An 18,034-nucleotide genomic window follows, 5' to 3' on the forward strand; every position below is an offset into this window, starting at 1 on the left:
AAATTGAAAATAGGCGCAAGCAGTCAATGAGGTGTGGAAAATGGAGATGTTACAAGTGGCAACTGAGAAGTGAGAATTCCAGAGAGGATAGAGTATAACTACAAGTATCCACACATAAGACTGACATATCACTGACAGTGGATTGCAGAGAAGTGCTCTATAACAATTGAATTTAAATGTGTATGTTTGTGCAAAGAAACAAATATTCGAACACCAATTTTTCTATCAATATCTCATATTTTGCAAGTATGAGCTTGTTGTATGGTTTAAGCTAGGGGTCAATAAAGACAATAAAATATCTCTCTACAAGTGTAGGTGGGACAAAGGTGATAGGTGCTGGAGGAGTGAAAAAAAAGGAAACAGTGGCCAGAGTGGGTGAAAAATCTGGTAAGCAAGAAAATTCAATAGAGGATTTAAGAAGGATGAAACGTGATAAACAACGTGGAGAAGGAGAACAATATTACAGGGGAAAGGAAGGGAGGGCGAGGGGAAGGGAGGACGGTGCACATTGGATAGAACTTGCAACAACTACTAAAATCTGGGGCCTCTGAATTGGCAGACAGGGTGAGTATGTAAGAAAGTGGACGTGTGAAATCCTGTGCAAAAAAACAACCACATAATACTGTGCCGTGTCGTCAGTGTGCTATAGGTCTCCAACCCCCCATGACACGCCCAAACTGTTTCCTGCTCTGGCCACTTGAAAACAATGAGTGAAATCAGTATTAGTGTCAGTTGTGTTGCCTAGTGGTTGGAAGAAAGAACACGCAAAATCCGTCTACAAGTGATCCACAAAACTACTGTCCAATGTCTTTGACACTGATTTGTTGTAGAATTGAAATAAAATATGATACAAACTAATTCTTAATCAAAATAATTATGAGTTTAAACATAATGAGGTATCTCAAACAGAATGACCTACTCCACGCATATAGCAAGGATTCGTAAAACATCGATCGCGTGAAATCCGACTCGCACTTTTCTCACGTGACGTACTGAAAGCTTTGGATCGAGGGAGTCAGGTAGATGCAGTATTTCTCAATTTCCAAAAAGTATTTGGCTCAGTGTCACACTTACACTTCTTGTCAAAAGTACAAATGTGTTGGGACCCTCGTTCTTCATGTTGTATATTAACAATCTTACAGACACGATTGATATTAATGCCAGGCTTTTTGCAGATGATCCAGTGATCTATAATGAAGTACCGTCTGAAAGAAGCTCCATAAATATTCAGTCAGAGTTGACAAGATTTCAAAGTGGTGCAAAGATTGGCAAATGTTCAGACATGTAGAACTGTGCACTTCACAAAACGGAAAAATGCACTGTCCTGTGACTATAATAGCCAACTCGTACAAATACCTATGTGTAAAACTTTCTACGGATATCAAACGTAATATCACATGAGCTCAGTTGTGGATAGAGCAGGTGGTAGACATCGGTTTATCGGTTGAATACTGGACTGTACGAATGGTCACAGGTTCATTGGACCCACGAGAGAGTGTTACAGTGAACCGAAGAAACTGAACTTGCAGACTATCAAAGACAGACGTAAACTATCCCGAGCAAGTCTACTAACAAAGTTTTGAGAACTGGCTTTGGATGGTGTCTCTGGGAATATCCTACAGCCCCCTACGTGTTGCTCACTCGGTGAGTGTGAGGACAAGACTAACTACAGCACACAGAGGCATTCGATCACACTTCCTCTGCTCCAAACGTCAACAGTATGGAGAAAAAACCCAATAACTGGTACAGTGGAACGTACCCTCTGTCACGTACTTTCTGGTGGCTTGCAGAGCACGGATGTAGGTGTAGATGTAGAGATGCTGCGGCACGGTTTACGTGCAGATGCTGTGTTTACCTGTAGCACTCTATCCAAAAAATTACGCACAGAGAAAACTATCCCCTCGATGAAAAGTTCTCAGATCTCCAGAATGGTGGCAGCATTAAGAGAGGGGACGAGCAGTACGCATACTGATCGTTGTAATGCCTCAACTCTACAGTAAATGACAGTATTACAATGTGTGAGCATTTTCAGTTTAATGACAACACAGTTTCACTTAACGGCAGGCTACAATTTGGCAGTCAGATACGGGGAATTGTGGGATCCCTATCAGGTAGGGCCGACAGAACACGTCTTGTCCCTACAGAGAAAGGTGGTGGGAATACACGAGTTCATTCAAATAGTGGGAGAGTGTAACGGAAATTTCAAGGGGCAGACACCTGAAAAAAAAATGCCACACATCTTGTGACTACTATTCATAAAACTTTGAGAACTGTTCTTTGGGTGAAACTGTTAATATCCTTCAGTCTCGCAGGGATTGTGCAGATACAATCAGACAAGAACTATAGGAACAGTCAATTCTTCCCACAGTCCTTCACTGAACAGATTGAGAAGTAACCTCAGAATATAGTACGATGAAAGGTACACTATGTCACACAGTTCACAGTGCTTTGCAGAGGGTTGAGACATCAAGGAATGGCTAATCTGGCATTGGAGGGGGTAAAAAATTGGAGAGCCAGACCAAGACTCGACTACAGTAAGCAAGTTCAAACGGATGTGATGTGCGAAAGTTGTTTGCAGATGAAGAGGCTTGTACAGCATAAACTAGCACGGAGAGCTGCATCAAAAGTTTCGATCCGAAGATTGCCACCACTACCACCGCTAAAAAGAATAAATATACATCTAGATTTTCTACAGTCATTTCTAGTTGTTTCTCCTAGTTTACACTCTGACTATTACCTTAGGTTCAGAGGAAGAAAGTCACAAGTACTTACATAGTGTGCTTCTCATACTACTCTAACAGTTTCAAATTTAACTTTTTCTTTGTTATCACAACAATGCTCCAGTCCACAAAAGTAAGGCTACAGCATCTGTGTTCTAAGAAAATCGCTGTACTGATATCACCTGAACCTTGTCAACCATCTTTGGGGTGAAGTGTGGGGTCAGATACACACCTGATCGATACGCCCACAAACCTGGCTGCTGTTCGCCACACTCAGCAAGAACTGCAGTATGAGTGTGTCGAGAACTTACTAGGAGAGCTCCCCAGAGGTAGCGCTCACTTTTTTGACACCGCCTGTACACTGGTGCAGCTTAGGCCGCCGGTCCCAGATATCGTACCCGGCATTCTTTCACCCTAGCTGGCTCTCATTTGTGACTAACTGACAAAAAAGTAATCACTATCTTTATTCAATTAATTGGGTTGAATGTAATTACTTTTTCATTTTTAAGCCTTTGCTGCATCACTTTAATCATCGCAAAACTTGTTATTTGCTCCCATTTTGCCTTCCTTTCTTCATTTGGAGTCTTTGGCTGTGTGAATTTACTTCAGTTTCTTTCATTTCACTATTTTATATTTCTAGTCACATTCTGTCAGAGACAGCAAAGGACTTGGAAGAGCAGTTGAATGGAATGGACAGTGTCTTGGAAGGAGGATATAAGATGAACATCAACAAAAGCAAAATGAGGATAATGGAATGTAGTCGAATTAAGTCGGGTGATGCTGAGGGTATTAGATTAGGAAATGAGACACTTAAAGTAGTAAAGGAGTTTTGCTATTTGGGGAGCAAAATAACTGATGATGGTCGAAGTAGAGAGGATATAAAATGTAGACTGGCAATGGCAAGGAAAGCGTTACTGAAGAAGACAAATTTGCTAACATCGAGTATAGATTTAAGTGTCAGGAAGTCATTTCTGAAAGTATTCGTATGGACTGTAGCCATGTATGGAAGTGAAACATGGACGATAAATAGTTTAGACAAGAAGAGAATAGAAGCTACCGAAATGTGGTGCTACAGAAGAATGCTGAAGATTAGATGGGTAGATCACATAACTAATGAGGAGGTATTGAATAGAATTGGGGAGAAGAGGAGTTTGTGGCACAACTTGACAAGAAGAAGGGACCGGTTGGTAGGACATGTTCTGAGGCATCAAGGGATCACCAATTTAGTATTGGAGGGTAAAAATCGTAGAGGGAGACCAAGAGATGAATACACTAAGCAGATTCAGAAGGATGTAGGTTGCAGTAAGTACTGGGAGATGAAGAAGCTTGCACAGGATAGAGTAGCATGGAGAGCTGCACCAAACCAGTCTCAGGACTGAAGACAGCAACAACAAGAACAGTCACATTATTGCAGTTGTTCTACCCACTTTGCTCAAATTTTGTTTTACTTATAAAATCCTCATTGCCTTACACCTTTGTCTGAATTATTTTATTCCTGATGTGAGAAGAATTTATGTTTTTAAATATTACGAGAGATAAATAAAAATAACTGAAATCGTACAAAAGATTCCAAATGAAAAAGGTTAAAAGGAAGGAATACAGAGGGTAAATAAAAAATTAATACAATTAAAATGACACAGCAAAGGATTAGAAAAAAAACTTATATTCAAAACAATTAGTTTATAAAAATCGCAATGACAGTTATTTCGATAAATATATTTAAAAAAAGGTAGATAGCAGCTGACAGGACACAAACCCGGGATCTTTATCACAGGAGCCGAGCAACTTAATCACTACGCTATGCATCAATTTTGAAATTCACAAATGGGGGCCCACCATAGTGAATGGATGTAGGCTGTGACGACATCTGGGTCCCTAACCTGGTGCAGGGAATGGCAATTGAATCTCAATCTAGACAAGTGTAATGTGCTGCGAATACATAGAAAGATAGATCCCTTATCATTTAGCTACAAAATAGCAGGTCAGCAACTGGAAGCAGTTAATTCCATAAATTATCTGAGAGTAGGCATTAGGAGTGATTTAAAATGGAATGATCATATAAAGTTGATCGTCGATAAAGCAGATGCCAGAATGAGATTCATTGGGAGAATCCTAAGGAAATGCAGTCCGAAAAAAAAAGAAGTAGGTTACAATACAGTTGTTCGCCCACTGCTTGAATACTGCTCAGCAGTGTGGGATCTGTACCAGATAGGACTGATAGAAGAGATACAGAAGATCCAACAGAGAGCAGCGCGCTTCGTTACAGGATCATTTAGTAATCGCGAAAGCGTTACGGAAATGATAGACTAACTTCAGTGGAAGACTCTGCAGGAGAGACGCTCAGTAGTTCAGTAGGGGCTTTTGTTGAAATTTCGAGAACATACCTTCACCGAGGAGTCGAGCAGTATATTGCTCCCTCCTACGTATATTTCGCGAAGAGACCGTGAAGATAAAATCAGAGAGATTAGAGCCCACACAGAGGCATACCGACCCTCCGCCACACACCGTCAGGTGGCTTGCGGAGTATGGATGTAGGTGTAGAACCTACACTATGTTACAGACGGTTTTAAAAAGTCGATCCCAAAGCTGTTGCGATGGAAGGAGAAGGCAGTACGGAAGATTAGGGTTTAATGTCCCACTGACAACGAGAATGCGTAAAGACAGGAAACAAAATTGGCCGTTTCAACTTGGGTAGGCTACTCCAGCATCTGCCTCGAAGGATTTGGGGAACTGCGGAAAACTGAAATTTTGAGGATCGGGCAGACACAGATTCGAACTACTGCCCTCCCGAATGCAGTCCAGTGTGTGTGTTACCACTGTGCCACCTCAATCAGCTGCAGAGGGAGAGGTGAGAATACCGGCTACCTGGGCTGTGTCTTTGGAAGGAACTCGGCGATAGTTGTTTAGTGAAACTGGCAATACACAAACTGTTTTTTAAACAACGTGTCACAGGAGCTAGTATTGGTCAAAACTACAAGAAAAGTTTCTATAATGATATGCCTGGAAACCAATACTTGGACATGGGTCATTTAAGATCCACAGTTCACAGCCTGCATTTCATTTATAGTCAAGGGAAGGTTCACAAGAGACGAAATAATAAATTACCACAACACTTGCGTGTGGACAAAGAGAAATGCTCACGAGATCGCGAAGGTGAGGCATCGGGATCACTCCAGTATCGACGTACGGACGGGAATGGTCAGTGACAGAATCTTAGGGCCGAATACTTTATCAAACAGATTTGACAGATGACACACACCGACAACTTCTGCGCAGTGAGTTACCGGCACTACTGGAGAATGTTACCCGCACATAAAGACAACGACCATAGTCAATAAAGGGTAAGATACGACCCCATTTTCTACAGACTGTGTGACAGCATCTCATCCCGATATTTAGTGGTCGAGCAGATCCCGTCACACAGCTCACCGTTCACTGACCGTACATCAGTTACTTTTCTGACTGCAGGTCATTTACAGGCATCTGTGTATGCCCAACCCACAGACAACTGGCCGACATTACAGGAGAATATGACATATGCGCACGGCTCGATCTAAACAGAACCAGCCGAGTACGCGAGTCACCGTGAAGAACGATGGAACGATGCATCAGGATGTTTGGTAACCACAGGTGGCACTGCCTACAATGTCTGCTCCTAAATCACAGACAGATGAGAGCAAGAGGACAGATTGGCCAATATTTCAGCAGGCATCGGTTTCCAGGCATATCATTATAGGAACTCTTCATTTAATTCTGACTAGTACTACGTTCTTTAGTTCTTTAGGAATGTGTAACACAGTTTATTTAGTGGAGAACCTAAATAAGACTGATTCCATATCCTCCAAATCCACCTATAGACAATACATCTGCCATTTCTCAATGAATCACTCTGCTCAGCTCTCCACAAGTATTATTTGCAAATAAAAACAAAATAGAATTAAGGCCTCGAATAGAAATGGAAACAGGTTTTGTAAATAGCGAACGGTGTAGCGAGAAGTGGCAATCGAAGAGCCCTCAGAGTGTCTCCTCTACCACTTTTTGTGCCATTTCGTGAAGGGTAATCGGCGACAAATTTGCAAACTGTCAATTGCATCCAGTCCTCCTTCACCAAAATTCTATCAAAAATATACTGAGGAACTATAAATTGTCACAACTGCGATCCAAAGGCCCGTGCTGCCATTTTGCATCCACGGGAAACTGCTGCCATTGCAATAATAAAACTACATTACAAAATTTCACAGCAATATCTGCTTGTTAGCAAACTACGAGCTTACCGTCGGGTCACAATCGGCACAGTGCCAAGAGTACCCGCGCCTCTTCGGTGACTTCTTCACCGGCGGGTCCAGGCACGTGAAATGGAAACACTTGAGGCACTCGTCACATCTGTGGGAAAAATGTAAATGAGATACACAATTTAGCCGAGATGCAATCGAACCGACATATATATTTAATGTTTTTAGCGATTATTCAATTATATCTCACTGAAATGTTCTATATTCACAAATTTATGTCCGGGAGACATCATTCACGAAAATACAAACATCAGGTCGAATATTCTTTCCGGAATGTCATAATATGTTAAAGACCTGTTATATACAGTAACAAACAAAAAGCAGAATTAGGTGTTCCACTGTCGATACCAATATTACAATTAAAGTGTAAACAGTGTTCTTCAAAAAAAATCTATACTTGTGTACCGAGACAAGTTACCAAGTTCTTCTTAGGAAAAATTTCAAAAAGTTCTTATCAAATTACTACAAATGTTTACACAATAGTCTAATGAACATTCAGATGGACATAGACTACATATCTTTAAATATATGTAATATATAAATATCAAACAAATGAAAATCCAGGATGGAATAATGATAATATTATGAAAAGGATAGTTGCTACTCAACATATAGTGGAGATGCTGAGAGTTGCTGATAAGCACAACAAAAAGACTGTCAGCCAAGTAAGCTTTTGGCAAAAAAGGTCTTCTTCGGAAATAGACACACTCACGCAAATGCAACTCGCACCCGCACGACTAGTCGTCGGCTGTTGAGGCCCGACTGCACGTGGCAATGTGTGACGGGGGGATACCAGGATAGGGGTTGTAGATGCTAAGTGCTGCTTGTGGAAGCATACATGGATGAGGTGGGGAGAGGGCAGGGCAGCTACGGGCAGAGGGGAGGGGGAAAGGGGGGGAGGGAATGAGAGAAATAAAAAAATTGTGTGCACATTAGTGGAATAGAAGACTGTATAATGCTGGAATGGGAACAGGAAGGGGGTTGGTGTGTAAGGAAAATGACTAATGAAGGTCCAGGAAAGGAGCCCTAAAATGAGGAATGTCCTGCCAAAATACTTCCCACCCCTCCCACACTGGTATTCCGCCACCCACCAAACCTCGCACATCCTCCCACCACCACCTATTCCGGTCCAGTCACGAGCATCACCTATCGCGTCAAAGTCGGGGCTAGCTGTGAATCCGATCACACGATCTACCAGCCAAGTTGCAATCACTGTTCCGCATTCTACGTGAGGACATCAGCCGACGAGCTGTCTGTCACCACGTACTGTGGTGTCACCGCCAGACACCACACTTGCTAGGTGGTAGCCTTTAAATCGGCCGTGGTCCGCTAGTATACGTCGGACCCACGTTTCACCACTATCAGTGATTGCAGATCGAGCGCCGCCACATGGCAGGTCTAGAGAGACTCCCTAGCACTCGCCCCAGTTGTACAGCCGACTTTGCTAGTGATGGCTCACTGACTACATACGCTCTCATTTGCAGAGACGACAGTTTAGCATAGCCTTCAGCTACGTCATTTGCTACGACCTAGCAAGGCGCCATATTCAGTAATTAGAATGAATTCTGAACAGACAATATTGTGAATCATGTATCGTCAAGAGCGACGTTCATCATTAATGGATTAAAGTTAAGTATCAAACTAATTACGTCTGATTTCTGAATTCTCATTCCTTGTCATGTTCCAGACCTCACGTCAGTATAGTTCTTCCCTCCTCACACCAGCCTGCCTGAGCTAAAACGCGTGCATTTCGGCCTCCACTCGTAACACGGTGTTGGCTCTTCTGCTAACACAAAACCTACGTCTGCCGACAAACTGTGGCCGAGAGGCAGCCGGACTGCCCGGTCGCACAGCACGCTGCCCGACACGACGTTCTTCATTTCAATGACTGCTTCGGAGCCTGTGATATCTGGATTCTTCCTACTGACACCAGCTTTTCTGAACTGCGCAGGTGGGAACTATACCTGCAGTATATCCTATGTTTTTGTAACCCTCCTGGCCTTGACCTGTCCTTACACACGTATCCCCTCCAGTGTTCCTACTCCGGATCTACATGGCCCTCTATTGCACCGATACACCCACAGTTTTTTTTTACTTCTCTCCTCTTACGTGAATCCCTTCCCCTGCCCTCTGTCTAGCTGCACCGGGCTATCCCACCCTCGGTCCTGTATGCTCTACGAGTAGCACTCACTGTCCCCAACACTTACTCTGCTCTCTCCCCCCCCCCCCCCCTTGTCCCCACACCGACCACATCCTTACCTCGACCACCTGCTCGCTTCTCCCGTCACGCACTGCTGCTCACAGTCTGGTCTCGGCAAATGGAGACTCTGGTCACGTGACTGCGAGTCACGTTCGTGTGAGTGTAGTACGCAAATTTCGTCTATTTTTGGTGAATGCCTCTTTGGCCGAAAGCTTACTTGCAAACAGTCTCTTTGTGCCTACCTGCAACTCAGCATCTCTGCTATATGGGTTGCAGTAACTACTTTCACAACATTGTTAATATATAAATATGTATGTAATATGTAATGGGGATAAGTTATTACCAATAGTCTCGATAAGCTCTTTGACCACTTATTTCAAATTTTTATTCGATGCTCTAATGACCATTCAATATATGTAAATGGGAAATGTGGAGGAGGAGGAGGAGGAGGAGGAGATGTTTAAACAGTGGGGCGGGGGAGGGAGGGGGGGGGGGGGGTGATCTGGACAGAGAGAGGAGGGAGAAGAACATTAGGGCAGATATCAAAACTCCCATACATATTTAGCAAGTGCAAAGCATTGCCAGGTTTGCTAGTGTTGTATAAAATACATAAGGTGTTCTTAAAAAAAATCAATTTAGTATGCAGCTGAGAGCTGATTGGAGAGGAAAAATATGTGTAACGTTTGAAGCACAAGCATAATTTATTTTAGCCATTTTTGCTTTCAAATTGTCACCCAGTAAATTAAAGTGCTCGGTTTATTTTCATTTGATTACTGCATACAGAAACACATCGGTGCATCGGCCGAATGTTTGTGTCGTGCAGATACTATTCTCAAGGATAAAACTTCTGTTCAACGAATTCGGGTGTGAAAAAAATTATCTGCATGATGAAGTGAGTTTAAATACCTGACACTTCTATTGGGATTGCCTAATTACTGCTGCCATTACCAGTTCCAGCAAAGTATTGCCACCTTCAGATGTGACGACAGTCCACAAACAGTTTTGCCATGACATATAAACTCCAGTTATATATGTACTGTACATCACGAAAATTCTGTACAATATATCAATAAAATATACATCACATCATTACAGTGTCTCTTTTATAATGTGGTCGCATAAAATCGTTAGTGCCTGGGGATGACAGTCCGAGTGTGTGTGTGTGTGTGTGTGTGTGCGCGTGTGAAATTTGTATGGAAAAAACAGTCAGTTGATCTTGAGGTCTTCAAAGATCAAGAGTTGTAACCTTATCTTGTTATAATGTTATATGACATTGCACACATTGTGACCAAATAAAACTTTTGAGAAGTTGTTGAAGTTGATTTGAAGATATCAATGTTCTGATGCATTTCAAAAATTCTTGAGAATTTTTTGAAAAAGTGGCACTGGAAAAAATGTTGCCAGTTTACAAAGGTTCACAATTAATTATGAGATTGAAATTGATGCTGATGAGGAGATAAACATTATCTTTGGATTCAAAAAGTTGAGACAAGAGAGCAATTGGAGTCTTAATTTTTTTGGTGACAAAAAAACAATCTTGAGTTAGAACATTTTTAAACTTCAGTGAGGCGAATGTTGTAATTCAAACACAATTTCCATTCTGTTTGAAAATACGATATTTTGTACCAGAGACTATTCATCCAACTGAGCAGAAGTGACGACGATCTCTGGTAAAAACAAATTAAATTAATTACAACAAAAAAGTGCTAGTATATGAAATATCGTGGGGTAATAGGCCAATATCTCTCTGATAAGAGAAGAAAATTTAACACTGATGGGTCAATGTTTCCAAAGAAACGGATGATATGCCAATTTAGTGTTTTTAGAGAGCAAAGATACTGTGACTATCTGACTTGACAGACTGTAACGACCATCTGAATTGACAGAGTGTAACGAGCACGGCAGTTAAATGTAATCTTTGGGTCGGGAAAAATCAAGGGATCCGTATGTGAATGGTTTCAGAATTTGTTTGGATAAATTATCAATAATTACCTGGTACATCAAAAGATTAACACCAAACTTCGGAAAGCATGCCTGTACAAGAAATGGTCAGTATTAAACTATCCTTGGATGTATGTGATACAGAATCTTTATGCATGTAACTTGCAACCTGATGAAGAGTAAGTATGTCACCTTAGATACGAATGTCTGGATAAATTATGAGGTTAACCCATGTTAAAAAGGTCGTTCCAGTACAGTGTCTGGTTTCTTATATCTGAAGGAGAATTTTGTCTGATATTATAAACTATCTAAAAGTCTTCTCTCTATGTGTGTATCTTTCTGTCCCTCAGCATCCCTCATACTGAGTAACAACATATCCATTTCGTATTATTGTTATTCCATTTCTGATTTTCCATTGTTTCATGATGTTTAGTGCCCACATAACCAGAGTTTAAACAGCACAACGAAACTGTTTATGGATTATCATCGTATGTGAAGATGGCAATAATATGCTGAAACCAGTAATATGAATGTTCACACAAATTAAGCAATTTTAACATAACAAGTTAATATATGAATTAACTAACATAGATTTGTAGATACAAACTACAACACATCGTAACAAGTGAATTCTTTTCTTACTCATTGTGAATTTACCCTTTTATACAGCCTGTTAAGTCACATTAGGTCAGTCCCATACGATGAGGGCTCATTAACTGAGTGAAGTTTTAGCTCACTTACCAAGAGCAGTTTTTTTTTTATTTTAAGAAACATGAGCAGTTAACAAAGACATATCTCACTTTATTAGTATCTTTACTAGAAATTTCAACCATCTGCCTCCTACTTGTGAGATAAGGCTGAAACCACTGACTGTGTGTGCCTTTATTTTATTTTCTTTACACGTCAAGTTCTGCAGGATCAAATTGAGGAGCAAATCTTCAAGGTCATGGAATGTGTCCCTACATGAAATTACAACATAAAAGTAATAACAGATAAAAATATAATGTTTATGAACCCAAAGAAAGTCAAACCATAAGTTTCAGTAAATGCAGTTAACAATGTTGTTGTTGTTGTGGTCTTCAGTCCTGAGACTGGTTTGATGCAGCTCTCCATGCTACTCTATCCTGTGCAAGCTTTTTCATCTCCCAGTACCTACTGCAACCTACATCCTTCTGAATCTGCTTAGTGTATTCATCTCTTGGTCTCCCTCTATGATTTTTACCCTCCACGCTGCCCTCCAATACTAAATTGGTGATCCCTTGATGCCTCAAAACATGTCCTACCAACCGATCCCTTCTTCTGGTCAAGTTGTGCCACAAACTTCTCTTCTCCCCAATCCTATTCAATACTTCCTCATTAGTTATGTGATCTACCCATCTAATCTTCAGCATTCTTCTGTAGCACCACATTTCGAAAGCTTCTATTCTCTTCTTGTCTAAACTACTTATCGTCCATGTTTCACTTCCATACATGGCTACACTCCATACGAATACTTTCAGAAATGACTTCCTGACACTTAAATCAATACTGGATGTTAACAAATTTCTCTTCTTCAGAAACGCTTTCCTTGCCATTGCCAGCCTACATTTTATATCCTCTCTACTTCGACCATCATCAGTTATTTTGCTCCCCAAATAGCAAGACTCCTTTACTACTTTAAGTGCCTCATTTCCTAATCTAATTCCCTCAGCATCACCCGACTTAATTAGACTACATTCCATTATCCTTGTTTTGCTTTTGTTGATGTTCATCTTATATCCTCCTTTCAAGACACTGTCCATTCCATTCAACTGCTCTTCCAAGTCCTTTGCTGTCTCTGACAGAATTACAATGTCATCAGTGAACCTCAAAGTTCTTATTTCTTCTCCGTGGATTTTAACACCTACTCCGAACTTTTCGTTTGTTTCCTTTACTGCTTGCTCAATATACAGATTGAACAACATCGGGGAGAGGCTACAACCCTGTCTCACTCCCTTCCCAACCACTGGTTCCCTTTCATGCTCCTCGACTCTTATAACTGCCATCTGGTTTCTGTACAAATTGTAAATAGCCTTTCGCTCCCTGTATTTTACCCCTGCCACCTTTAGAATTTGAAAGAGAGTATTCCAGTCAACATTGTCAAAAGCTTTCTCTAAGTCTACAAATGCTAGAAACGTAGGTTTGCCTTTCCTTAATCTTTCTTCTAAGATAAGTCGTCAGGTCAGTATTGCCTCACGTGTTCCAGTGTTTCTACGGAATCCAAACTGATCTTCCCCGAGGTTGGCTTCTACTAGTTTTTCCAATTGTCTGTAAAGAATTCGTGTTAGTATTTTGCAGCTGTGACTTATTAAGCTGATAGTTCGGTAATTTTCACATCTGTCAACACCTGCTTTCTTTGGGATTGGAATTATTATATTTTTCTTGAAGTCTGAGGGTATTTCGCCTGTTTCATACATCTTGCTCACCAGATGGTAGAGTTTTGCAGTTAACAATATAAAATAAAAATCAGCTTAATTTTTCAAGGAACTCCTCAACAGAACATGAGGAGTGACCCATGATGAAACTCTTCAGTTTCAATTTGAAAGTGCGTGGATTACTGCTAAGATTTTCGAATTTTTGTGATTGCTTACTGAAAATGGATGCAGCACTAAACACTTTTCTGCACAAGAGTTGAGGAAGTGTGATCCAAACGCAGATTGGATTTCTACCGAGTATTAACTGAGTGAGAGCCGCTTATTCTTGGGAATAAGCTGATATTGTTAACAAGAAATGACAATAAAGAAATTCAAAATACTCAGACTAGTGAACAGGGTCGACAAGAGGTTCACGAATTTACACCTCTTATTGCACGAACCGTACATTTCTGAGCCAAAAATATCCTTTTAGAATGGGAAGAGTTACACCAAAATATAATACCATACGACACAAGCGAATGAAAATAAGCAAAGTAGACTAATTTTCGTGTCGAACGATCACTTACTTCAGATACCTTTCTAATAGTAAAAATGGCAGCATTAAGTATTTGAAAAAGATCTTGAACGTGGGCTTTCCACAGCAGTTTACTATCTAACTGAACACCTAGAAATTTGAACTGTTCAGTTTCACTAACAATATGCCCATTCTGTGAAACTAAAATGTTGGGTTGTGTTGAATTGTGTGTTAGAAACTACAAAAACTGAGTCTTACACTATTTAGTGTTAGTTTATTATCTACAAGCCATGAACTTAGGTCATGAACTGCACTATTTGAACTGAGCCAATGCTGCACACACCATCCTTTACTACCAAGCTAATGTCATCAGCAAACAGGAATGTTTTAGAGTTGCCCATAACACTAGAGGGCATATCATTTATATAAATAGGGAATAGGGAACAGGAGTGGCCCCAACACTGATCCCTGAGGCATCGCCCATTTGACTGTAGCCCACTCAGACCTCACTTCACAACCATTCTCAACACTGTGAATAATGATCTTTTGCTGTCTGTTGTTGTTTGTTTTGCTTTATGGTGGAAAAAACAACTGGGGTCATATGCTCCCAAGTCAAAAACTATTGAACACGAACACAGAGAGGAGTTAAATGACTATACGTCAGTCCCAATTGACATAATAGAAGACAGACAGAAACAGGAACGCGGAAAAAGTGCTAAAAAAAGACACCACACAGAAACGGAGGTCCTAAACTAAAAATTAAATGGCCTTTGCCATACTGCTTCAGAGGATAAAAAGTAAACCGCGGTCGACAGCCCGTGTGTCATTTGGTAAAACGGCTGATAAATCAGATGGCAAACCCGAGTGGGAATGTAAATGGTTAAAAAAAAAAGGGGAAGTCCATCAGGAAGTGGCGGACAGTTAAAACTTGGGCACAATGTGTAGAAAGTGGTAGGGGAGTGCCATTTAGCAAATGACGATGGCTAAAAAGGCAATAGGCAGCCAAGTTAAAATAATTTCCTCCCGGCGGGAAGGCCGAGAGGAGGTCGTCCACATTGCTGGGAGAGGCTTAATAAGCTGGAGCTTATTCCCGTGAAGAGAGGACCCATTGGCAATGCCACAGGGACACCAACTCCTGGGAATAGAGGTACTCGTGGGCTGAGGTACGAGGACTACAGCCTTGGCAGCAGCATCAGCAGCCTTGTTTCCTGGCAGACCAACATGTCCTGGAATCAACAGAAACATCACACTGGCTCCACCAAAAGTGAGCAAGTGACAGTTTTCCTGGACCCATTGCACTAAGAAATGGGCAGTGTACAGCACACATAGACTTTGAAGGGCATTGAGTGAGCCTGAGCAGAGGACGCAATTTAAAAGGCTGTGTCGCCAGGTGTACTCCGTGACCTGATACAAGGCGAAGAGCTCGGCTATAAATACTGAGCAGCGTGCCAGAAGCCGATAGCGAAAGACGAGGGTGCCAATGATGAAGCCACACCCGACCCCACAGTCAGTCCGAGAGCCGTCAGTGTATACAAAGGTACTATCGCGAAGTTGCATTCGAAGGTCGCAAAACTGAAGGTGATAGAGCGAGGCTGAAGTAGTGTCCTCAGGAAGTGAATGATGGCCAAGGTTAACACGGGGCACTTCACGAAGCCAAGGTGGTGAAGGGTTCACACCCGTCGGGGAAGTTGCAGGTAGTGTGAAGTTAAGCTGCCAAAGTGCCAAAAGCGGACTCCGGGAGGTAACAGAGAAGAGGGACGAGCCCCATACTGACAATCAAAGGGATCATCAAAGGAGGAGGCACAGGAGTGGTGGCCACGCATGGCACACAAATGGCACGCGTACCTGCCGAGAAGAAAGTCAGGGGAGTAGGACAGTGGTAGTTCAGCAGCTTCAGCATACATACTCTCAACCGGACTGGTGTAAACAGCACCTGTGGCCAAACAGATGGCATGATGACAGATAGTGTTCAGACGGCGTTACACGGATGGGCATGCAGACACATAAATAAAGCACCCGTAGTCGAGTTTTGAACGGACAAGGGAGCAGTTCAAATGGAGGAAGGTGATTCAATCGGCACCCCAGGAACTACCACTGAGGACACGTAGGACATTGAGGAACCATGTACAGAGGGCTGCCAGGTACGAGACACGGGAGGACCCGAAGAGTTTCCTATCGAGCATGAGCCCCAGGAATTTCATAGTTTCAAGTAACAGAAGGGCAACGGGCCCAAGATGTAGACATGGTGGGAGAAACCACTTCTGTCAGCATAAATTCATACAGACAAGTCAGTGGAAAAGCGAAAGCAACTGTAGATGCTCCAGGAGTGAAGACGATCGAGACACCACTCGAGATGCCGCTCAGTAATACAGGTTCACGGAGAACTGCAATAGATGGCAAAATCGCCAACAAAAAGGGAGCCGGAGATGTCTGGTGGGAGACAGGTCGCGATGGGATTAATGGCGATAGCAAAGAGGTTGACACTCAGGATGGAACCCTGAGGCACACCGTTTTCCTGGATAAAAGTGTCCGACAAGGTAGAACCCACACGCATCCTCAAAAGTAGATCTTTTAAAAAAGCCTGAAGGAAACAGGGCAGGTGGCCACGGAAGCCCCACGTTCAAATAGAAAAACGTGGCCACAGTCTGGGATTTCCACAGAAAACCATTTGTGGCACGGGTGGACAAAGTAAGGAGATGGTCAACTGCAGAACACCGTGCTCGAAATCCACACTGTGCATTCGTCAGTAAATTATGAGGCTCGAGCCACCATACCAGCAGGGCACGAATCACGCGTTCCATCACCTAGCAAATGCAGCTGGAAAGAGAGGCGGGTGGTAGCTAGAAGGAACGTTTTCGAGCTTTCCGGGCTTAGGTACGGGTATGACGGTGGTTTCACGCCAGAGTCCAGGACGTGTGCCCTCTGCCCAGATGCGGTTGTACATGTTAAGCAAAAAGTGTTTGCCCGCAGAGAGAGGTGGTGCAACATCCGAATGTGAATGGCTTTTGGCACAGGACGGAGGATCGGGATGAACTGAGAGCTCCCTCATAGTGAAGGTGGCATTGTAGCACTCACGATTCAGAGAAGAGAAGGGTATCGCCCGAGCCTCCTCTGCTCGTTTCCGATGGAGGAAGGCAGGGTGATAGTGGGAAGAGCTCGAAACTTCCGCAAAATGGTGGCCCTAGGTGTTAGAGGTAGCAATAGGGTCTACAATAACATCATCTGCTACTATCAGGCCAGAAATGGGAGAACGGCTCTCGGCCCCAGAGAGCCGTCGGAGGTTGGACCACACGACAGAGGAAGGGCTGGAACTTGTGAATGAAATCTAGCTACCTCGTTTGCTATCCCGAAGAATGCTATGACACTTTGCATGCATCTATTCATAACGAATGCACTTTGTCGCCATATGATAATAGTTAAAAATGCGGAGAGCACGTTTCCGTGCGCAAATTGCATCACGGCACGCCTCAGTCCCCTAAGGGACGAGGACACGACGTGGTAAAGAGGAAGTGCGAGGAATGGAATGTTCTGCAGCAGTAAGTATAACGCTGGTGTGATTGTCCAACTGGTCATCACAACTGGGGAAATCTCGTTCTTTGAAGGTTGCCAGGGAGGAGCAAAGCTGCCAACCGGCCTTAGTAAACTGCCATTTGTGTATGCATGCGGATGGGGTAGGAGTCAGCAGACACAGAGCACACAGCAAATGGTCGTTCGAGTAGGTGTCAGAAAGAACGGACCACACAAGATGGTGGGCAAGCTGGGCTGTTCAAAAGGAGAGGCCCAAATGGGAATACGTGAGCGAGAAGTCAGAAAGAAAAGTGGGTGCTCCAGTGTTAAGGTAGAAGAGATTGAGTTGGTTAAGAAGGTCAGCCAAGAGGGTACCTCTCTGGCAGATCCTGGGAGAACCACAAAGGAGATGACCGCATTAAAGTCACCGAGTAGCAGAAATGGGGCAAGTAGCTGCCCAATAAGCT

At 42.6% G+C, this 18,034-nt stretch overlaps 1 protein-coding gene across 2 annotated transcripts in view; it reads right to left on the reverse strand.

Moving 5' to 3' along the window:
* The window catches only part of LOC124718906 (PHD finger protein 14), a 173,349-nt gene that overhangs the window by 17,928 nt on the left and 137,387 nt on the right, over positions 1 to 18,034 (reverse strand). For both annotated transcript variants that reach the window (XM_047244553.1, XM_047244554.1), the window contains exon 16: positions 6,995 to 7,103. In XM_047244553.1, coding sequence (XP_047100509.1) covers positions 6,995 to 7,103 — 109 coding nt within the window. The remainder of the gene's footprint in view (positions 1 to 6,994; positions 7,104 to 18,034) is intronic.

The sequence above is a fragment of the Schistocerca piceifrons genome, chromosome 10 (assembly GCF_021461385.2).
Source record: "Schistocerca piceifrons isolate TAMUIC-IGC-003096 chromosome 10, iqSchPice1.1, whole genome shotgun sequence".
Lineage (NCBI taxonomy): Eukaryota > Metazoa > Arthropoda > Insecta > Orthoptera > Acrididae > Schistocerca > Schistocerca piceifrons.